This window comes from Leopardus geoffroyi, chromosome D2 (genome assembly GCF_018350155.1).
Source record: "Leopardus geoffroyi isolate Oge1 chromosome D2, O.geoffroyi_Oge1_pat1.0, whole genome shotgun sequence".
Classification (NCBI taxonomy): domain Eukaryota; kingdom Metazoa; phylum Chordata; class Mammalia; order Carnivora; family Felidae; genus Leopardus; species Leopardus geoffroyi.
The window spans coordinates 72,449,459-72,473,923 of record NC_059334.1 but is presented as its reverse complement, the minus strand read 5'-3'; the positions used below and the strand labels follow the sequence as shown (position 1 = coordinate 72,473,923).

At 37.1% G+C, this 24,465-nt stretch overlaps 1 protein-coding gene across 2 annotated transcripts in view; it reads right to left on the bottom strand.

Moving 5' to 3' along the window:
- The window catches only part of ATRNL1 (attractin like 1), a 784,731-nt gene that overhangs the window by 740,311 nt on the left and 19,955 nt on the right, over positions 1-24,465 (bottom strand). For both annotated transcript variants that reach the window (XM_045439061.1, XM_045439062.1), the window contains exons 2-5: positions 12,969-13,052; positions 11,439-11,552; positions 5,463-5,591; positions 3,607-3,815 (exon numbers count right to left, since the gene is read on the bottom strand). In XM_045439061.1, coding sequence (XP_045295017.1) covers positions 3,607-3,815; positions 5,463-5,591; positions 11,439-11,552; positions 12,969-13,052 — 536 coding nt within the window. The remainder of the gene's footprint in view (positions 1-3,606; positions 3,816-5,462; positions 5,592-11,438; positions 11,553-12,968; positions 13,053-24,465) is intronic.

Here is a 24,465-nt window from a genome sequence, read left to right as displayed (position 1 = left end):
AGTAAGCCAGAACTGTTTCTGCTTATAATCAAAGACTTCCAGTGATCCAGATTTTGTTTAATTTATGGAAAAGAGAGAAATCTGGAGCCACTCTAATGAGGGAGTTGATGGACTGGGGGGAGTGGGGGGGCTCAGGAACACCACACCTTGGAGACTGCCTTGAAAATTAACGTTCTACTGCATTCTCTACATATGAACATACACTCAATTTGTTGTATCATGATTTTGATGTCTTAAAAATTCCTCATCTGTCCCAATGTTTGGAAACCATCTTAAAAGAAAACTGCTTTTTAAAGTTGCCTTTTCCTCTACTGTGACTTAGTAAGACTTAAACATACATTTTATTAAGTGAAAATCGTCACAAAAGCAGGTGAGCCCTCAGAGGCCCCTACCCCTTAAGTAATCTATTTAATATGTACATATCACCTTTGACAACCATATATTATGACAAAATTATGCAATACACCACAAACTTGTGTGCTCTTCAACATGCTACCTAGCATTTTCTATATTCTTCATTATTTGAGCTTTTGGTTTTTAGAAGTGCCTTCTACAGGAAAGGGGGTGGGGGGGGGGGTGGCGGACAGTTGACACTGACAGCGCCATCTACTGTTAAAACAGACTCTGTGTAGGGGCACCTGGGTGGCTCAGTTGGTTAGGCGACCAACTTCAGCTCAGGTCATGATCTCACAGTTCATGAGTTTGAGCCCTGTGTCAGGCTCTGTGCTGACAGCTCAGAGCCTGGAGCCTGCTTCAGATTCTGTGTCTCCCCCTCTCTCTACCCCTCCCCTGCTCACATTCTGTGTCACTCTGTCTCTCAATAATAAATAAATACGTTAAAAAATTTAAAAAAAAAAGACTCTATTTGGAAAAATTCCTCAAAAAGTAAAAAGATTATAGTAGATGATTAAGAAAGAAAGAAGAGAAAGTTAAGGGAAGGAAAAGTATGGTGACAGCTCAGCAGAAAAGTCTTAGGAGGTGCACATAAAAAACTAAGTTAGAAAATAAGGAGCCATAAAGACCAAGTGGGATAAGCACTAAAGAAATGTTAGGAAGGGAATCAAAGACTTGACATACGCTGGGCTTTCCCTCTGCATTTTTCCTCTTTATAAAATGTTTCTAAACCAACGTTTTTTTTTTTTTTGTATACTAGCACAGAACCGAATAGTAAAATTAACCAACATAAAAGGATAAAATGGGGGTAGCGATAATCTGTTATTTTTAACCCAAAGAATTCCAACTACAAATTACAAAAAAACTGCCAGAGTTTGAATCTCACGGATTCCCTCCTCAGCTCTTATTTTTAAATTTCACATTCTTTGATCATTACCCAGATGTCCTAGAAACAAATCTCTCTCTCTCTCTCTCTCATTTTCCCCTCAACGATTCCTCCCCTTTCTATATATCTGAAATAGAAACAATACTTTTCCCCAAACAGTTTCTGGTATTAATCGCAGATACTTTCAGCTATGCTTCCTTAAATACAGAATCAAGGATCAGGTCTGAAACTCAAAGGAACCAATCTGCACATCATCTGTCTTGAAAAAAGGCCAATATCAGGGCGGTTGGGTGGCTCAGTTGGTTGGGCGTCCGACTTCGGCTCAGGTCATGATCTCATAGTTTGTGAGTTCGAGCCCTGCGTCGGGCTCTGTGCTGACAGGCTGTAGCCCGGGGCCTGCTTTGGATTCTGTGTCTCCTACTCTCTTTGCTCCCCCACTCATGCTCTGTCTCTGTCTCAAAAATAAACATTTAAAAAATTTAGAAAAAAAAAGAAAAAAAGCACAGTATCACTTTCACTAAGCACTCTACCCTCAAAACATTCACATCAGTTCAGAGATTGATTCATTAACTATTAAGGATAGTGGTATAAAAATGTATCTGATTTCTGCACAACATTTTATAATTATAAAAAAAGCACATATAAAAACATATGTGTGTATGTGTATATACACACATACACTATTCATATTATAACTTTGCTTTAAAAGTGAAAATGCCCAGTATGTGCTACCCCATTTCATTTGCTCACAGACATATGTTAAGGGGCAGGGATGTTTTTTGACTTGAGGCACTACTGACAAGAATAATAATATGTGAAATGCCAACAAAAGCCAGAAAAGCAAAAGATAACATTTGAACCAGATATTACACACCCCCAGAAAACAAAGCATTTTAAAGGACTGATAAAAAAAAAAGTAAAGAATAAAAAAAGGACAGAGATGTTCACAGAGAATAGTGCACAAATGCATTCCTCTTTTGCTTTCAAAACTGTTGAAATGAGATGGAGACTGACAGCAGTTGAAGGTCACTGTGACAAATCCTATGTGTCTAAGCTACTCTTATTCTATATTTCTCAGGCCTTAATTTAAATATATTCCTGATGTACCATTCTCTCCACAGAAATGTACATTATTTTACTTTCAAGATTAAAATTTTTAAAAAATGGTGTACCAAGACAATTTTTAGGACAAGAAAGATCACAGATTATTAAAAGAGCCATTTAATAAAGTACATGCTCCATGATTACAGGACAGAGAGAAATCTGTATCTGTCACAATAATCAAATTCAGTTCAATAAGAAATCACTGGTATTTTGTGCCAGAGTAATTTTTTTAATGAGATAACATAGGTTTAAGATGGGCATGATTTAATAAGAATTCCTCTAAATGAGGACTCAGAATACTCAGTAACATTTTTTAAAAAATTCATCTAAATACTGACGAATACAACTATATAAGGAGCAAGTTCTCTTCGGCTTTTCACTTAGATCTGACAGGAATTGCTGCTACACCATGCTGTAACAACACATGATCCCGTGACTGGATTACTTATTTGAGTCAAAGGTATCTCAATCAACAGGATTAACATGCTGGAACAAAGTAAATACAATTAGTACAAAGTAAGCTCTGGACAGGTCAATGTATGGATAACTGGACGTATCTCTTCTTTTAATTTCACAATGACAAAATTTATGATTTTATACCCCAATATTTAAGTAGGCTAAAACACTTCAATGTAGTCTAAAATTAGTATTTAATCATAGCTATTTATAAAAACTATTTAGAAATTCTTCCTCAGGAATCTTACTTTTACAATAAGCAGTTGAAACCCTTCGTCTTCTTTTAAACACTTTTTAAAAATATCGTTCTTTTAGAAAAACAGCCACAAGAGGTCAGTCTTTCCTAAGAAATAAGTTAAGCCGTAATACCAGGCAAGATGCACACGTTTGCAGTACACTGTGTTTACCCATCAGAAGTCAAATTTGAGTGCCCACACATTATATGCAGTCAGGTCACCAAATCTTTCCGGATTCAACAAAAAATTACGGAAGATGGTGTTGATCACACACCCACAATTTAAAAAGCTTGCCATGTACAACTTCATTTGATTCTCAAAACAGGATGTAGACAAAATCTTTACCAATGCTACTTGTGAAGAAACAAACTCACTAAGAAGTTGATCGCTCATGTGAGAATTCTAAAAATAAATACGTGAGATCTGGGTGTGCCAACTACAGCAAAACAAACAAATGTAAAATCTCTTTTCACCTTATTAGATAGATACGTGAGTCAATGTTTCAAAAGCCATCACACCACACATGCTTACCTTGCCAGCTATCATTGCAGACACACAGCTTTTCTCCTGTTAGGTCACAGTAACCATGATCCGGACTGCCGCAGTTGGCTTTACAGTAAGGAATGTCACAGGCTTCACCCTTCCAGTATTTGTCACATTCACAGTACACTTGACTCGGAACAGAGACACTAGTGGTACACTTCCCGTGACCAGAGCAATTGTTAGGACAAGAATTGATTCTGTAAAATATAATTCATATATATTCAAATTCAAGGTAATTTAAATATAATTTTGGTTGATACTTTGTAAACTTTTTCTATTTAATGCAATTATGCTCTATTACTCTCTTTAATGCTCTATTGAACACAATTTCACCATGTGACTTCAGTTCTTTACTCTGTACCCGTTTATCCTTAATGCAATTCAGTTCATATTTCTTTGCAATTGGGGCGCCTGAGTGGCTCAGTCGGTTAAGCATCCAACCAGCTCAGGTCATGATCTCACAGTTCATGAGTTCAAGCCCTCCATCAGCCTCTGTGCTGACAGCTCTCGGAGCCTGAAGCCTGCTTCGGATTCTGTGCCTCCCCCTCTCTCTGCCCCTCCCTGCTAGCATGCACTCACTCTCACTCTCTCTCTCTCTCAAAAAATAAATAATAAACATTTTTTAAAAATTTAAATATTTATTTGCAATTTACATTAATTAATTCAATGAGTTTACTTTGCTACTAAGACTCCAAACTTCCCAGGACTACATACTCAACATTGGCAGAATCTATGCAGTTCCAAGCGCAATGTTTTATAAAGTACTGAAATGTTTTAAATATACAATTTTAGAGAAAAAATTAAATTCAGGAATACCTGAAACTACATGAAAAGCCAAGATATAACCTGGTTATATAATAATATTTAAATAGCATGCTATCACCTATACACTGTCATAAAAAAAAAAAAAGGATGTTAATAAAATTTTATTTTCAAGCTGTTTAACCAATTATATCCTACTCTAAATTTATTCTTCCTTGCATACATACTTGAGACAAATGAATCCTGCAACAACTTGCTGATTTTAAATTTTAACATTCTGAAGACATTTAGAGTATCTTATTCATGGTGGAAAATTCTCTGGCTATATTCTACATTCCTGAAGAAAAGGGGTTAAAAAGTCTATGAAGTTCCCCTATGGCCATTCCTGTGAAAGCATCTGGAAGCATCTCTGGCTCTTTCACTTCACCCCTGGGACTTCCAGATGTAAAAACTTATAAAGTGTAGGCCACATAATAGATTCTTAATACAAATTACTTTTCTATTTAAATGACGAGACAGTGGTATTATCCACTTACCTTATCTTAAGCCTCAATTTCCTCACACATAAAATGGGGAAAATACCCATTTCGCGGAATTGTTGTAAAGAGAATCAAAAAACATAATGTACATAAAGTATCCAGTACAGCCCTGGAAAGCAGAAGGGCTACACAAACTTAGTTTACAAACCCATCTTCGAATTAGCAGTAAAATTCCTTCAAGCACAGACATGGATGAAGACTCCCTCTAATCCCACACACCTACTGCTACAAGTAAAGTTACACTTGTTTGTAGTTGTTTACTTAATCATTTACCAACAATTTTAAATTTCATAAATAACTGTCAACCAAACTTACCACTGTAATGTCCTGAGACTCAGAAATCATCCTAATATGAGCTTAGACAGTACTTTGAGGCATATTAAGATTTTATGTCACTTAGGAAGAGATCTCGCAATTCTGAAATTTAATATACTAGCCTGCTCCTCATATAGAAGACATAATAAATTCATATAAACACAATAAATTCTTGGAAGTTGAATTATAACAACCATTATGATATGAAATTTTTTAAAAAATACTTACGAATAAAAAATGTTGAAACCAGTTAGATTATATGCAGCATCACTAAAAAAATGTAACAGTGCATAGCCAGATGTTGTAACGACTTCAGGCACAGTTTCATTTCCCCTGATTTCAGGGACTATCAAACCACTGTAAGAGAGCAAAATTGAACGCTGTATATATTAATATACATAGGGCTACTAACCACATAAAACTTACTCAAAAATATTCTTGTTACCACCACTAAATATCTATAACAGGATAAGCAACTAGAAGAAGGGTTAAGTCGAAAACAAGGTGCTATCTATTTTTCACCCATTTAGCCCTCCTACTGCTGCCAGTGAATGAACATTGCTTTCATAACATCATACTCTTTTTCTTCCTTCACACCATTTGGACGGCAATGGCCCATTTCTCCCTTTTATCCTGCTGTCCATCCAACTGTTACAGTACTAGAGGGTGGTCTCTTAACTCATGTATAAACCTTCACTTAATTCACCTCTGCTTTTTCCCTCCGGTTGCAAATTCTGATGAAGCCAGAAGGAACACTCCACACTAGCTAAGTGATTACAATGACATTCTCATTAAACTTGTATACTTCCAGTATACTAATCTAGGTATTTTAGGTCATCTAAAAATATACACTATTTATATTTTTTCAAAATTTGCATACTTATCAAACTATATTAATATTCCAAAAGACACTTAAGCCCATATGCACACAAAAGAAAACAGTGGGGGCAGGGGAGGGGGCGGTGCAGCAGATATACATGTGTAAGAGCTCTGAGTTAGTAACCAGGTAGTAATTGGTACTTTTCCCTTTTTAAATCTCCTCGTTGAAGAGGAAAAATTACATATCTTCATTTACTTACACCATGCTACCCTCTTAAATCTGTGAAAACATGCAATATGAGAAAAGAAGCTACTAACAACAAGTGACACTACTCGAAAAAGCCCATTCTTTTAGGCACTGTTAAATTTATGTGTATGCATCACCCAGGACCTGAACTACTCATTCAAATCATATTTGACAGAACAAAGTGATATAGAATAGTCAAATAATTTATTTTATATACTCTCCAAGCAAACAAAAAGTAATCAAATCTTAATGCTTTTCTAATTATTACTGCATCTACTAACTAATGTTTATGAAGAAACAAAACCTTTTTAAAAGAATGTCAAGGGGCGCCTGGGTGGCTCAGTCGGTTAAGCGGCCGACTTCAGCTCAGGTCATGATCTCATGGTCTGTGAGTTCAAGCCCCGCATCGGGCTCTGTGCTGACAGCTCAGAGCCCGGTGCCTGTTTCAGATTCTGTGTCTCCCTCTCTCTGACCCTCCCCCGTTCATGCTCTGTCTCTCTCTGTCTCAAAAATAAATAAACGTTAAAAAAAATTTTTTTAAATAAAAAAAAAAAAAGACTGTCAAAAGATTTCAAATTCTATAATACCCGTCTTACATATATTTTTCAATATAGTGAGATTACATCAAAGTGAGTACATTACTAGAAATAATATTAACAGATATAATTAATCTCTCTGAAACAAGGAACAGAATTGTTTACTTGGTTACTTATTTATAAGTCCTTTTTTTTAAAAAAAGAATTAAAGAATAAAAGTACTTTATATAAAGTCTTTATTTTTAAAAATAAACTGTAAAAAAGAGGGTTTCCACATCGTGCATGACACATCAGGCAATTTGGACCAACTAACCCTCTCCCTGAAGTCATCTAGAAAAATGACAACATACAAACAAAAATATGTTTGAAGGTACTGGAGAACTAAGAAGATGGTGAGCCCAATTATCGGGGCCATTTCTCCTTAAGGGCATTTGCTGATTTCAAAGTCAGAGATGAGGTTTGAATGGCTAAAAAACTGGGTTGCTTTAGACAAAAAAGAAAACAAAAAGTGGAACCCAGGGTCCTCGCTCTGACCTGGGGCCCCAAAGACTATGAGTAAAAGTGAACTAGTAAAAGATAGGCCCTCCAGGGCCTGCCAGTGTTCCCATGTACACTCTACAGGAATATATTATCTTTCTAGGCCCCAAATTGTTACTACATATGATTTTACAAACATGACATCCAGTGCACAATAAAAAATAACACTTCTCTATTACAATCCACTCTCCACATTCTAAAAAGTCTTGCCTATAGAATAAAGCGCAGTTTCCTTAGTGTGGTGTACAAAAAAGCACTACAGTGATTAAGGGATTATAAAACCTGAGTTTATATTCTGACTATAATACTTACTAGCCAGGCAACTTTGAGGCACTCAGTGAATCTCTTTGTGCCTCAATTCCGCATTTATAAATGGAGAACTTATAAACTCCATGGCAATAATAATCCCTAACTAAAGGGTTATTATGAGGATTAAATGAGTAAATATATACAAAGAACTCTTGCATACTGCCTGGCACATGATAAGCATTCAGTAGATGTACCAATTACTGTTCATTGGGTAATCTGGCTCCTACCAATCCCTTCTCATTTCCTATGATCAAATTACTCATAACTACTTATATTAGCCCAAAATACAATGCTCTTTAATAAGTCTATGCCTTTGCACATGTTTTTCTCTACCAAGAACGTCCTATCATACCCCCATACTTTGCCTACCATTCTTGTACTCATGATGAAATTCACCATGAAGAATTAGTTACTTCTTCTAAAATCATACAGCACTCTTTTCATAACCTGATTATAATGCTCTTTGTGTCGGTAAAAAAAAAAAATCTGTGTGCATGCCACCACCAGTGCCTAACTGCTGTGTACTAATGTAGCCTCTAAATCCTTGGAATTTCCCATGTGATAGGAGCAGTTCTGTTATGCATGGGGAACTCTGCTTATTTATGCTAATGAGTGACTCAGGATGGGAGCTGGCCACACCATAAAGACTAACCATGCAATTAAAGTGTTGGGGCCTTGAGCCACAATAAATCAATCAAACTTCCAGAGAGAGGAGGGGAACTAGAGACACAGTTCGACCCTGTGGCCAATGATTCAATCAATCATGCCTGCATAATGAAACCCCAACAAAAACTCTGGATACCTGTAGCTCAGGTGATCTTCCTGGATAGTGATGGGAAGGGAACATATCCCAAAGACAAAGTTGTGTTTATGATCCTCTCAGACCTCATTCAATACATCTCTTCATTTGGCTGGTCCTGATTTTTATCCTTTATCATAAAACTATAATAGATACAGTGTTTTCCTGAGTTCTGTGAGTCATTCTACTGAATTATTGAACCTGAAGAAGTGATGGGCACCCTTAAGTCTGTAGCCAACTGGTCAGAAGTGCGCATGACCTGGGGACCTCTGAACCTGCAGCTGGTATCTCAACTAAGGACAGTTCTATGAAGGGCTATGCAATCTATGAAGTCTGGCCCAACTCCAGGTACCTGGTATGTGAAGTCACTGCAATAACCTAATCTTAATCCTTACTATATCCTCCAGGCTTATGACAGTCTCTGGAATTAAGTTATCAAATGTTTATTGAATAATATATACTTATAAAATTAGAATAATTCAAACACTTAGACTCTGTGTTACAGGCTTTTAGGTCAGGAGATGGTCATGTTCTAATCCTGGCTCCACCATCTATTAGAAGTAAAACAACTTCTCTGAGTCTCAATTTTCTCAACTATAAAATGGGGATATTAGTACCTCTTCCACAGATCCTTGTGAGAATTTGATGACATTTAAACTGCCTAGTACATTGATTAGCATCAAGTGGATACTCAATAAACATCTTGCAACATCTTTCAATCTCCTTCAAGATAGCCAATAGGAACACTTGCCAATGAAAAGTCAATGGCTCCATCTTCAAAGTCATAGAGTAAATCCCAACCTGCTAATTAGCTTACAAAAGTTTCCGTTAGTATCAAAAAAACATTGGTAAGAGTGTTAGTGGATCACTGTCAATTAATGCAAAGTCATTATAAATACTAGGAAAACAAACGGAAAGGCACACATCTAAATGATGGTCAGTCTACAATGACATAAAAATAATGATAGCTGACTAAAACCTAAATTGATAAAAATTAATGTATTAACCCAGAATCTTATCTAATTGTTACAATAAATTATCCTACAATAGAATTACTCACATGACTACTCCATTTTCTTTTTTTATGTATCTCTCTCTCTTTATTGGAGAAACTGTGTATCAAATGAATGGTTGTTTTGTTTTTTTTTTTAAATATAATTTATGGTCAAATTGGCTTCCATTCAACACGCAGTGCTCATCCCAACAAGTGCCCTCCTCAATACCCACTTTCCCCTCTCCCCCAGCCCCCATCAACCCTCGGTTTGTTCTCGGTATTTAAGAGTTTCTTATAGTTTGCCTCTCTCCTTCTCTGTTTGTAACGTTTTTTTCCCCCTTCCCTTCCCCCATGGTCTTCTGTTAAGTTTCTCAAGATCCACATATGAGTGAAAACATATGGTATCTCTTTCTCTGAACTCCATTTTCTATGTATTGTCCTTGGACGAAAGGGCTACTTATGGTAACCTTTTAAATAACTTTCAAACAACTGAAAAATTAAATTCTGAAAGCGTTTAGAGCAAAAGCAGTATTACAGACTGTATCTAAGACCCTAAAGCATCACTGTGAAATATTCATTCAGAAATACAAGTCCTTACATGTCTATGCAAAAAATAATAGTTCACATTCCTAGTAAACAGAATATTTGCAACATAAATAGTAAAAATAAAATTTTTAAAAATTTGAAGGGAACAATAAGCTTGTATAATTTATTTAAAATTTTTCAAATGACAGATCATGTAAGCAATACTATGGAAATAACCAATACAAGGAATAACGTAATCAGCAATTGTGGTCAACAATCATGTTAGTTAAATTACACACAAAAGCAACATTACATGATCCTAATTTTTCCTGTGCCTAATATATTTTCTCCTATTCATAAAATATTTTAGAATAATTCGTACATACATACATAGAAAAGACTTTTAAATTGATATTGAAAATGCTGTAACTTTAAAATTAAGTCTGACTACCTAACAATAAATATTTTGGAACAATCAAAATTCCCAAATTTTGGGGCTCCTGGGTGGCTCAGTCGGTTAAGCGTCCGACTTCGGCTCAGGTCATGATCTCACAGTCCGTGAGTTCAAGCCCCGCGTCGGGCTCTGTGCTGACAGCTCAGAGCCCGGAGCCTGCGTCACATTCTGTGTCTCCCTCTCTCTCTCTGCCCCTTCCCTGCTCATGCTCTGTCTCTCTCTGTCTCAAAAATAAACATTAAAAAAAATTTTTTTTTAATTCCCAAATTTTGAGAAATGAAAGAAACACACTTTTTATTAAAACATTCCATAAAGTATAATTTGACCTTCAGTACAGAATTGAAAATTTCTCATTTCACTATAATAAATAGACAACTATAAAAAATACATACATTTGTCTATTATTTCTTTGTTAACTAGAACTCACATTAATCTCTACAACAGGTAGTTCTGAAAACATATTCAAATTGCTTTAAAAGAATAAACTATATGTAGGAGAATAAAGGATACTTAACAAGAATTTCTTTTTTTTTTTTTTTTTAATTTTTTTTTTCAACGTTTATTTATTTTTTGGAACAGAGAGAGACAGAGCATGAACGAGGGAGGGGCAGAGACAGAGGGAGACACAGAATCGGAAACAGACTCCAGGCTCTGAGCCATCAGCCCAGAGCCCGACGCGGGGCTCGAACTCACGGACGGCAAGATCGTGACCTGGCTGAAGTCGGACGCTTAACCGACTGCGCCACCCAGGCGCCCCAACAAGAATTTCTGAGAGTACTTATTGATCTTTCCTAAATCAGCATTTATACTGTTATATACATCTAAGCTGACACAGTATGCAACATTGTATTATAATCACCTTTGAAATTTAGCAATCAATATCTCTGCTGGACTTTTTAAAGCACAGAGCGGTATATTTAAAATTCAAAAATTTTAGTTACTTTTCTACAACTATAGGCTCATCAATTAAACAGAATTACTCACCTAAGAACAGCTATCAAAGGTGCATATATTGAATCTCCATCGTAAACATACATATGATCCCAGCTACATTCTGTTGCAAAATGATTGAATCTTAATCTTAACACTGCATTTGGACTGAAAAAAAATTATTAAAATATGTTTAAATTAATATGCAATATTCAAAGCACAGTCTGAAAAAAATTTTAACAGAATACTGAATAAGAAAACCTATTTACAGAAAATTTTCTATGCATTCTTAAGTCACCAGTGTCAAAAAAGACTGATAAAGAGTCATATCTAAATTGTAAAAATGAGGGCCACCGGGCTGGCTCAGTCAAAAGAGCATGCGACTCTTGATCTCAGGGTCATGAGTTCGAGCCCCATGTGGGGTGTAGAGATTATAAATAAATAAATAAATAAATAAATAAATAAATAGCAAAAATGACATACAACTTCAAAATCTATTAATAGGCTGTATATATAAATCACCATTTTCTGAAAATTTAGTCAGCAGTAAATGTTCTATGTCTTGATTAAAGTGGACATTACATAGATTACATTATTGAAACTTTATTGAACTGTACACTTAATATACATTTTATTGTATGCAAATTACAGTTAAATAAAGTTGATTTCTAAAATTCAACACTCAAAAAGCAGCGACTCATTTCTACACAGTCCTTATTAACTAAAGGCCCCAACCAATATGGTCTTGAAATTTTAATCAAAAGGTCTTGATATACTATTAACAAATGAACAAAATGAAAAGAGAAGGGCGGGGGGGTGCCCGTCTGGCTCAGTTAGTAGAGCATGTGACCCTTGAGTTTGGGGTAATGAGTTCAAGCCCAACACTGGGCTTACTTAAAAAACAAAAAACAAACAAGTAAAACACAAACAAAATGAGAGCATAGATGCACAGAGAATAACTTTTAAGTTCTAAAAACTTTCTAAGTAACCCTCCCCCCCAAAAAACATTTTCCAAATCATAAAATGGTTCAAAAATAACTTCTATCAATTCATTTATGATCTATTCACAGTATGTTTAAATAGATCAATTCAATCTCAAGCCCAATTACTGAAAAATACTGTAAAAGGATAATTAACTCTCTCCTACAAAATGTTCTTTTTTTGTCTTCTATTTAAAACATATATATAACTATTTTATAAGTAAAATGCTGACTAGTATGAACCAATGGCATAATTCAGCATGGAATATTTTTATACTTTCTATGGCATCTTCAAACTCCGTAAGATGTTTAAAGCAAACCAAAATGCCTACTCAATTTACTGCCACACTAACATAACTCAAATAAAATATATGTAACAAACTACTATCACAAGTAAAGGGGTACTATAATTTATATTAAATGTGATATCTAAAAGTTGTAAATCTCATTTAAAAATATCATGAATAACGACTGAATAAACTATAAGCAATCACATGAACTATAGAACTACAAAATTACAGTATAAGATAATGCTTTAACATTTATATGATCACCCTCTTTATCATTTAAGAATAAAATAAATTAATTCAAATTATATACTTACTAGCCTTCAATTAGCCATGTACATTTAGTTTTATATTTATAGTTAATTGGACCATCTGTTAAATATCCAGAAGGTTCGGTTAACCTAGAAAACAAAATCATGAAAACAAGTACCTTAAAGTAACTTTAAGACATATAGTAGCATAAGAAAATTAAAAAGACATCAAATCAAAGAAAGAGGATGTAGCATTTTCTAACAGGGAAAAATTATTTACAAATTAGGAAAATTTCCAAATTGCCATACATCTCTCTACATCTTGAAAGAATTTATTTTGTATTTCTTTAAACCGTGACATACTTGGTTTTATTTTACACAGTAAAAACACACCTGAGCCTGGGTGGCTTGTCACTTAAATGTCCAGCTTCACCTCAGGTCATGATCTCACGGTTTGTGAGTTCAAGCCCCACATGAGCCTCTCTGCCATCAGCACAGAGCCCGCTTCAGATCCTCTGTCCCCCTCTCTGCCCCACCCCACTCAGATTCTCTCTCTCCAAAATAAATATTTTTTAAAAAACACACACACTGCAAGACTGAATATTGTGCTGATGGGTTTAATCTGGATGCAAAATTGATGAAGTTAAATTGCATCTGTACACAAATAAGGTGGAGGCAAAAGACCTTGGAAGGTCAAACACACTTTAAAAGATGCAGTTCAATGAACCAGAGCAATTGTGTTTTGTACACACCAGCTTCAGAGTCCCACTGTTAGCTGTATTTGCCTTTGGCTTTTGTTTTTGTAGTTCTCACTCATTCTCAAGTAGTAAGTTACTTATTTATTTATCTATTCTAATCTAAGTAAACACACAATATTATACTAGTTTCAGGTGTACAAATCAGTGATTTAAAAGTCTATACACTATGCTATGTTCACCATAAGAATAGCTACCATCTGTCACTGAATTTGTTTCCCACGTACCAGGACTGCTGATGTAACTATCTTCTATTTATAATTATCCTCTATTTAAAACATAAAAAAGAAAAAGACCATTAGAAACATGTCCATTTTCGGGGCGCCTGGGTGGCTCAGTGGGCTGAGTGTCCCAACTCTTGATTTCAGCTCAAGTCATGGTCCCAGGGTTGTGGGATAGAGACCCATGTTGGGCTCCACACCAAGCATGGATCCTGCCTAAGATTCTCACTCTCTCTCCCTCTGTCCTTCTCTGCCTCTGCCTCTTTCCCCAATTCATAGTCTCTGTCTAAAAATTTTTTTTAATTTTTTTAAGAAAAATTTCAGTTTTCAGAATTTAAAAATATTTAAAACAAGATCTCAGTTCTACTTCATTGGTACCTCCTTAGCTCCAATCCAATTGTTTCACCCACAAAAGACCATATTTTAAATAATTAAGATATCTTCCCATTTAGCCTTTTTATATTTATATATACAAACATATACATATACACACAAGGGCTTATCAGTCTTTATATATCACTTATATATAAACACATATATCACACATAATATACACATATGCACATAGATCTCAGGGTCATTATCTAGTTTTAGATAAGTTAAATTCTCCTTATAGTATAAAGTCTCAAATACACTAGGGGAAAAAAACAAAAACAAAAACAAAAAGCTTCATTTACCTAAATCATGGTTGACAGAAATGTCAGTCAAAAAAGAATGTTATTTGTAAGTCTTTCATAATCCCTGCAAATTACTTTAGGTAATAAAGGGGCTATTTTATACTTGGAAAAGGTTTTCAAGAACAAATTCCAATATTCTCAAATTAATGTAATAATAAATTGACCCATTTATTGACACGTTTCCATGTGTCAGGATCTACTGTAAGTGCCTAATGTGCTACCTCATTTAAAAATCTCAAAAACCTTATGAGGTTGTAATTATTAATCCCATACTACAGATGAGAAAACTGAGGCACAATTTAAAGAACCGGTTAAAAAAACTTGTCCTAATTTTTCACTTTCAACAATACCAGATAAGGTAATTCAGACAAACCCTGTATTGTAAACAGCTTTAAAAAGCTAAGGAAGGGGCGCCTGGGTGGCGCAGTCGGTTAGGCGTCCGACTTCAGCCAGGTCACGATCTCGCGGTCCGTGAGTTTGAGCCCCGCGTCGGGCTCTGGGCTGATGGCTCAGAGCCTGGAGCTTGTTTCTGATTCTGTGTCTCCCTCTCTCTCTGCCCCTCCCCCGTTCATGCTCTGTCTCTCTCTGTCCCAAAAATGAATAAACGTTGAAAAAAAAATTAAAAAAAAAAAAGCTAAGGAATAATTTTAAAATCTTAAAAGCATCTTATAAGTAGCAAAATGGTAGCATCTACCAACCCAAGACCCAAAAGTTGCAAATTCTTTAAAAGAAGGCAAGCATTCAGAGCTGTTTTTGCTCTGGAGAGACTTGTCTATCAAGAAGACAGCATCAGGACGTTGAGTGCTTTTGGCAGCCTGATAGAGGGAGGGAGATAAAATTGAAGGCAAAGGCTCACAAAAGGTAGAGGCTCAAACAATATGGCACTTGGAATTGAGACACAATGACCTGTTACTAGGGTAAGAGTGTATCAGAAATAAACCAGCCACAACATGGACTGCAGCCTAGCTATGAGTCAACTGGGTGTTAGAAAACCCCAAGACTTACAATTGGCTTCAGGTGATACTGGAACTGCCAGTATGTCAAAGCTCCTAACAGAAGATACAAAATTACTCTCCAAAGAAAGGTAACATTATTCTAGGCCTCACATTATTCCTTCCAATAATTTTTCAAATAAAATGTCCAGCATGATTAAAGATAATACGACATATGAAGACGCAAGACAGCAAAATAAGAACCAACAGACAACAGGAAGAGACCCGAAGATATTTCAATTACAGAGATGATCAGATGTGTCCTATAAAACAAATACACTTTACCAAATTCAAAAAGACAAAAGGACAAGATTTAAAATTTTGACAGTTAATTGAAAACTATAAAAAGTAATTCTGATGCACAGGTTTACAGCACATTCAAACACAGCTAAAACAGGGTGAGAGATCTACAAGACAGGCCCAGAAAAAATATCTAAACTACAGCAGGACGACTGAGAATTCAACCCACTGGCTTTGCGTCATTCCACCAGGTGAAACTCCCAACATGTTGAGATTCTAGGTGAGAGTAGGGGAAACAAAAATAAGGACTGGAAGAACAAAACCACAGATATCAATTATCATCTTGTAACAAATCATAGAAACAAAGATCATAACAGCTTTACATAGTTTCTATTTGCTTGTCATGTGCAGATCTTCTCTCCTTCCCATGTTTATTTTACATACCAGTTGGAAGTTAACTTGACAATTTAGACTTTAGATAATGGCATATTCAGTATGACTATGACCAGATATGAAGAGTAATTAATACAACCAATCATAGATCATAGATACAATGGTTCTTGGAACTGTGTATTTCCTCATTTGGAACAAAGGGTGAGAACTTCAGTTGAAGACGTGTATCTTAGAAATACAGTGTTGCTTGGTTGTTGGAGAATTCATATATGTTTAAAAAAATTTTTTTAACGTTTATTCATTTTTAAGAGACAGAGAAAGACAGAGCATGAGCGGGGAAGGGGTAGAGAAAGGGAGACACAGAATCTGAAACAGGCTCCAGGCTCTGAGCTGTCAGCAGAGCCCGATGCAGGGCTCGAACTCACAAACTGCGAGATCCTGACCTGAGCCGAAGTCGGACGCTCAACTGACTGATCCACCCAGGAGCCCCAATGTTTACAAGGAAGGATAAAGAAGATGAATAATCAAAGGGTAGACTGTTCAATTATCCATTGCCTCTCACCTCAAAATCCACACAGCCTATGTGAAAATGGATCTGGGTCCTTTAAATATCTTTTCTTTGTCAGATGGCATGATGTTAAGTTGGCATACTTTGTCAACAGAGTGCACTAGAGAGAACGCAGGAGGAAAGAGTTTTGCTTGGTGGTTCCAATGTACTTCCTCACCACGCTCCTGCAGCTTGGTTTCTCCGGGACTAGGCTCCACAATGGCCAGCAACCCAGCCACCAACGGCCTCTCCCAGCACCTCCCCTCAGACAATTCTGCAGCAGAGTGCCTTCACTGAGACACTGCCCCGTAAACAGCACACCCCATCTTCCAATAAGATAAACATAGCAAATTCCCAAGGGCAGATAACAAGTAATTTCTACCAGGGCAGCATTACAGCAACTGCACCATTCAGTGAGCCACAGCCATGCCCTCCCAACAAGGTCTGGATCTCAGGCCAGGAGGTGGGGTGCTCTTAAGTGTTCCTTATCAACCGTAAGGATAGTAGTGGCTGCTCCTTATATCTACTATTTCTACATTCTTTGGAATTCCCATTACTTCTTACTAGCCAATCTCTCATTATGCCAATCCCTATTACAGTCAAATATTCTTTTCATTAAACTTCTCCTGTTAAAATTACTGTGATTCTCTTTTCTGATTAGACCCAAACCAATCAACCAAAATAATATTTAGACCCAAAATAATATTTAGCCCCAAAATAATCAAGGATAGGCAAAATAAAATCCCAGTATCACACCACTATGCACACAACAAAATTGCCGAAATTAAAAAGAATAATCCCAAATATTGGCAAAGATGTGGAAAAAAAAGAGTTGTCATGGGAATAAATTACAATTTCACAAAGTCAGTTGGTATTACGTTGCACAGTTGAAAACAGACACACCTTATGAAGTAGCTGACAGTGTCTGTGCTACCCCCATATCCTCTCAGACCCCCTCACTATTTCCACACATTCCAACCTAACTTCCTCAGATGAGCACCTGCATCTTTGCTGGAGGCTCCCCTCTGGCTGCTGGAACCCACACTTCCTCTGCATATGCGGAGCTGAAAGTGCCTATCTATAAATCAGCATCCTCCGAGGGGTAGCCCCTAGCCAATGAATGATTTGGTAAGGGTACCCACAAGCTTCCTTACCTCTTTGTTGGGATAATACTGACATACGTTCCCCCCTCCCCCAGTACTTCCTTGTGGGATTAAATGCTAGTCACCCACTGTGGTAGCTGACTTGGTAACATACTTCTAACTGGCTACTTTTCTCCTCTATACTACTCTGTCAACACCCCTGCATCTCCCAAGTATACTACATGTGCTTGATTCTCAGTGTAAAAGCAGATACTTCTGCTTCAGGGTGGCAGAGGGGAGGGTGACCAAACTAACAGTTACCACCAGGAAGCAGATCTTCAGGACCGGATTCTGGGGTTGGATCACTCACTGGGCAGATGGTAGACAGAGTAGCAACAACTCCTGGCAAGCTACAGCATCACAATGACTAAGACTTCCACTTGTTCAGTGGAAGGTTATGCACTGACAGCAGGCGAATGCAACAGCTCTAATATTTGAGAAGTACAGTAGCAAGGGTAATCACAAGGACTGTGGCATTAGATGATTGCTAGAAAAGGTCACTGATGTGCGAAAGGAAGTCAATTGCAGCAGAGTGCCTCTAGTGAGACACCTGGCAATGAACAGTTTTCCCAGCATCGGGTAAGGCTCAGTTCATCATCCACCAATCCAGCTTTAGGTAGAGGGTAAAATCCAGGAGACTCTCATATTTAAAGGCAATTTCTACTCCTGAAGCCAGAAAGAAGATCAAGCTGAAAAGCAGGCCCAGGATCAGATTGTGAGACGAGCAGAATTACAGAAAAAGTCTAATTCGCTGCCATGGCAAAACTCCAGTGTTAGGAGAGTGCCCCTAAGAGGAAGTAAAACCCTAAGACCTAGGAAGGTGTCATATGGGTACATGCACATGAGAACCTTGAGCCTCCAAAGTCCTTCAGAAGCCAGAGTTGACGGTAAGAAAAATAAATTCCCACCTTCTTCGTATGACCACTTGTTCTTAAGCCACGCCAACAAGTAACACCAGAATTGAATTAAATCAATTTAATCAATAACAACTGGCTACAGTAATCACGCATCCAAAAACCATGAAATCAGCAGCAGTCCCATAGAGTGACCACACAAAAAAAAGATAAATTTAAAATCCCCAAATAGTTGCAAATTAAGTAACAGACCTCTCGGTCAACAAGACAATTAGAAAATATTTTTAAGTGAATAATATTAAAACCACAACACATCAAATTTTATGAGATGAAGCTAAGCCAGCATTTAGAGAGAAATTTTAGCTCTTGATGTGCATATTAGAAAACTGAAAATCAATTATCCAAGGTTACACAGCTCAAGAAGCTAGAAAAAGAACAGTAAATTAAACCAAAAGAAAGTATGAAGTACGGCTCAGTTGGTTAAGTGTCCAACTTCGGCTCAGGTCATGATCTCACGGCTCGTGAGTTTGAGCCCCGCGTCAGGCTCTGTGCTCACAGCTCAGAGCCTGGAGCCCGCTTTGGATTCTGTGTCTCCCTCTCTCTCTCTGCCCCTCCCAGCTCATGTTCTGGCTCTCTCTCTCCTTCAAAGATAAATAAACAGGAAAGGGAAAGGGAAAGGGAAAGGGAAAGGGAAAGGGAAAGGGAAAGGGAAAGGGAAAGGGAAAGGGAAAGGGAAAGGGGAAGGGGAAGGGGAAGGGGAAGGGGAAGGGAAAGGGAAAGGGGAAGGGGAAGGGGAAGGGGGAGGGAAGGGGAAGGAAAGGGAAAGGGGGAGGGGAGGAGGAGGGGGAGGGGGAGGGAAGGAAAGAGGGAGGGAGAAAGAAAGAACAAAAAAGAAAAGAGAAAAGAAAAGGAAATATGAAGAGGAGAATAATAACAGAAATCTCTTAAATAGAAAAGTCATATAATAAAGAAAATTAACATAACTAAAAGCTGGCTTCATGAAGGCTAATAAAATTAATAACCCCTAGCAAAAGTTACCAAGAAAAAAATATGAATTACATTATCAAAAAGGAAAAGAGAAACATCACTACTGATGCTACTAAATAAATAAATAAGACGTTAAGAACAACTCCTACCAATACATTTAACATTTTAGATGAAAGGAATAATTCCTTAAATAGTACAACTTGACAAAACCAACAGAAGAAGAAATTAAAATTACAAATATCCTTCATGCAAAAAACCCAAACAAAATATGACCAAATTTAATCTAGCACTATATAGTAAGAATAAATTTAACAGCATTGCCAACAGAAGCATGTGTAAAAATTTGGAGGCTCATGAAACAGCACTGCTATGTTGGGGAGCTGAAAGTCATTCAGTGAATCAGTGGGGAATGTCTGATGCTGAGACTGTACAGGGTGATCCAGATGACAGTGGTATAACAATAGAGAGGATAGACTTAACAGTTACTATGATTGGTTCAAGGAGAGAAAGTATAATTTTAATTGCATTTTTCCCTTGAGCAGCTAAGTTTACCTAACATTTTTGCATTTAATTCACAAAATCATTTGCTGATACAGTATGAAAATCATCCCATGCCTAGCATGAAACCCTTTCAGAGCAAAACAAACAAACAAAAACAAAAAGAGAGCTATACAGAAGGCAATCCTCAAAAACACTGAAAGGCAAATATGACAACCCCTGCTGCGTGAGGCAAAAGTTTACAGAGGAAGCAAACAACAGATCTACAAAGAGCCTGGAAGGAAAATCTGGAGAGAGATTCTTTGAACAATTAGGATACTGAAAAACTATCCAGTATGTGGGCCTAAATGGGAATCTGGGAAGCCACATGCATCCCCAGGGAAAACTACATGCTCAAAAAAGACCTAAGAAGACTCTACATTATCACCTCTGTCTACTTTTTAGACTGAAAGCCAGAAGGAAATGAAGGCTAAGGCAGAGGCATAAACAATGGAGCTAAGCACTGGAGGAATGCCCCATAAGAGTTAATCTGCAAAGACTAGGAGAGTTATTTATTTTGCCCTTGGCTTCATGCATTCAGGGAAATCTTTGTCACTAGATGACCACAAACTAAAAGAACAAAATCTTTAGAGAGCATACCCAACAAAGAATACAGTCATTACAGAAGTAGTTTAGAAAAATCCCTAACTACAACCCACATAAGCAAAAGAAAAAACAAATCCTGAGAGAGAAGACTCTGATTTCCAGAATTATCACATTACAATAATAAAAAATTACCAAGCATGCAAAGAAATAAAGTATGGCCATTCACAGAGGTTAGCAGAAATTGTCCCCATGGAAACAGACACTGAACTTGCTATTTCTAATGTTTCTACAATACATTCTAAGTTTCAAACAACTAACTTATTTTTTAAAACTTTGTGGCATGACTCTTCTTGAATTGAGTGCCATACTGACATGTTAATCTAGATCAGAGCTCCACACACTACTGGCCTATTGCCTGTTTGTGTAAGTGAAGATTTACTGGAATTCAGCTACACCCATTTGCTCACATATGTCTAAGACTGCTAACATGTTGCAAGAGCAGGGTTGAGTAGCAGCAACAGAAACCATCTAGCCTGCAAAGACTAAAATATCTATTATCTGGCCTTTTGCAGAAAAAAACATTGCCAATATCGGTCTAGATGCCTGTCACATGCCCATATGCCTTCAAATGTCTCATCTAGCTACAACTGCCCAATCTAGAGTCCCTGATCAAATAAACATGCTGTGCTATTTAAAATACAGGAATGCCCACTACTGAGTACAGGAAAGCCACCACAAACAAACATTAAACAAAACTAAAATTGAATCAATTGGAATTATTGTCCTCCATCCTGGCTGTGAATACAAAATTTGATCAAAACATTATAAAAATAAGAGAAATTCAGTAGTTGTAATACTACAAAGTCTGAGACAATAAATCCTGTTTAATTTAAAAAAATGGTTTCAGTGCTGGCAACAACCACTAAAGGAATAAGGAATAGTCAAATACACTTGGGGAGTCTATATGCAGAGTCACCTTTGCAAGCCATCCTTTTTTAGTTTTTTTATATTTCTGTGTTTGTTTGTTTATTTTGAGACAGAGAGAGCATGAGTGAGTGTGTTAGGAGCAGAGAGAGAGAGGGAGAGAGAGAATCCCAAGCATGCTCCACACTATCACAGCACAGAGCCTAACATGGGGTCCAATTCCATCAACTGTGAGATCATGACCGGAGGCGAAATCAAGAGTCCAACACTTAACTGAGCCACCCAGGCACCCCTGGAAGTTTTTTATAAAACAATGTTTTTAGTTAAAATACTGTTTAACAGTTTATTAATTCCTCTTTAAGCAAAATGAAGAGTGGGCTCCTGGTGGCTTTTTAATCTCACGGTTTGTGAGATTGAGCCCCACATTGGGCTCTGTGCTGACAGCACAAAGCCTGCTTGGCACGTTCTCTCTCTGTCCCTCTGCCCCTCTCCACCCCACTCCTGCTCATTCACACCCTCTCTCTCTGCCCCTGCCCCACTCGTGCACACTCTCTCTCAAAATAAATAAACATGAAAAAAAGAATTGAAAAACAATGTTTTAAACAAAATAAAGAGTACTTCTAGGTTATATTCATTGGTATTAGCTCTTTTCCTTTCCGCATGGTGATACATTATTGTATTACACAGCTGAGATTGCATGTGTTGTAGTTTCCTCACCAGTGCACTGTGCGCCCTCCACTCTTAAGTCTGTATTCTCCATCCACCTGACTCCTAATAAAAAGGCGGGTGACCTCATCTGCTAGAGCAGTAGTCTTCACACCTTAATTACATGCTCCCTTGTCAGTAAAAATTTTTATTACATAACTCAAATATATGTATATTTACATTTAAATAAACACGTACGATTTAAAATATTGTGTACTATAAAGTATAAATTTTAAAACTCGAAATTAGGGGCGCCTGGGTGGCGCAGTCGGTTAAGCGTCCGACTTCAGCCAGGTCAGATCTCGCGGTCCGTGAGTTCGAGCCCCGCGTCAGGCTCTGGGCTGATGGCTCAGAGCCTGGAGCCTGTTTCCGATTCTGTGTCTCCCTCTCTCTCTGCCCCTCCCCCGTTCATGCTCTGTCTCTCTCTGTCCCAATAATAAATAAACGTTGAAAAAAAAAAATAAAACTCGAAATTAAAAATAACACTATTAGAAGTCCTAATATTTTCTTCCCACACTCCAGTAAGTCGTCTTAGAGACCACCCCACTTTAGAGAACGCTGATTTGAATAAACCGTATTCTGGCCACATAAGTATTCCACCATAGAAGTGCACTAACCAAGCCAACTATAATAGTTGACTGGCATCAGCACGCACTAACTAAAATTCCTCTATAGGCTGGCCTCAGTGATAACAAACAGTATATCTTAGATGTGCTTAGCTCTCACATCTGATAGGACAGAACTACCCATAATACACTCTCTGCATGATTTGAGGTGAAAAATAATTGACTTCTGGTAGAATGCCACAGTTAAGACCATCACCATGTCTCCTCCAGCAAATAAAACCTTTTACTATGATCCTTCAAAATAACTGTATTCCCATTGCAAATCTTTCCCAGTCTCAACCAGGATTCAAATAGTTGCCAAGGCAAAACAGTGCCTTTAGGATGAATGTTACTAAGACCACATCAAAAAAGCTTTCAGTGTTTTAACCTTTTAGCTATTGTGTGTCAATACTCATCTGTAGATAAGTTGTACTGGAATTGACAGAAGCCATTCTGGGTACTCCAAAGTCTTTCATTCAAATACTTAAACATCTGTGGGCCAAATACTATAATTAAGCATTTACTTCAAGATTTCTGGCCATGTTAAATATAGCTAATGTCAAGTTGACTTCATGCATACTGAGCACGGAAGCTACACAAATGAGAACAAGAAATTAAGTTACCAGGCAAGATACTTCATTTTTGAAAAGATCTGATTCAGTTGTACTCATTTATTTTCTACTGATTGTAAGAGAGAGAATGTATTATTCACTCCTCGTGTTTCCATGCGGAGGGATTTTAATTAGAGTGAAACTCCTGGCCTCTCTGCCCACACCTCACTCCTTCCTTCCTGCTCAGTGGAGAAGACGTGGCTTCTGACTGGAAAAGTAAGGAGAAAAAACTGAGTATGAAAGGCTGAGTCAACTCCAGGCTGAGAGGGTGCATTATGCCTACTTTCTTCCGTGCAATATAAGGGTCTTGCCCAGAAACATGGACCCTCAGTTGCTGAACTCTGCCTGTGGGTAAATTTAATTTTGAAGTGAACTATTAGATAATCCATTATGGCCATACATGAAACTCATGTTCTCCATATCTGCACTGATAAAGCTGATATTTTAACCATTATCTATCTGACTTTTCAGCCTATCTCTCAACAAATTCTGAACTCTAAAATTTTAATAATTATATTCCCAAATATGAGAATTCTAGCTCATCAATGCATTTTTCCTCAGCATTGCCTTAAGTCACTGAGATGACTATACAGTGCAAGCATTTTTCAGTCATAGTCTCTTCCACATAGCATTATTCTTTTCAGATTCATCTACAATCTATAATAAGGACAACCTCTTCCCCTTCTGGCTAAACTGACTTCACGTCTACTAATTATTCTGAAATCTTAAGCTGTCTATATTTTTCCTATTCACTTTTAGGTAGCATATGGTTGAGGTAAAGGTAAAATAGTATTATCTTACTATTGGCTCAAGTAGTATTTCAGAAT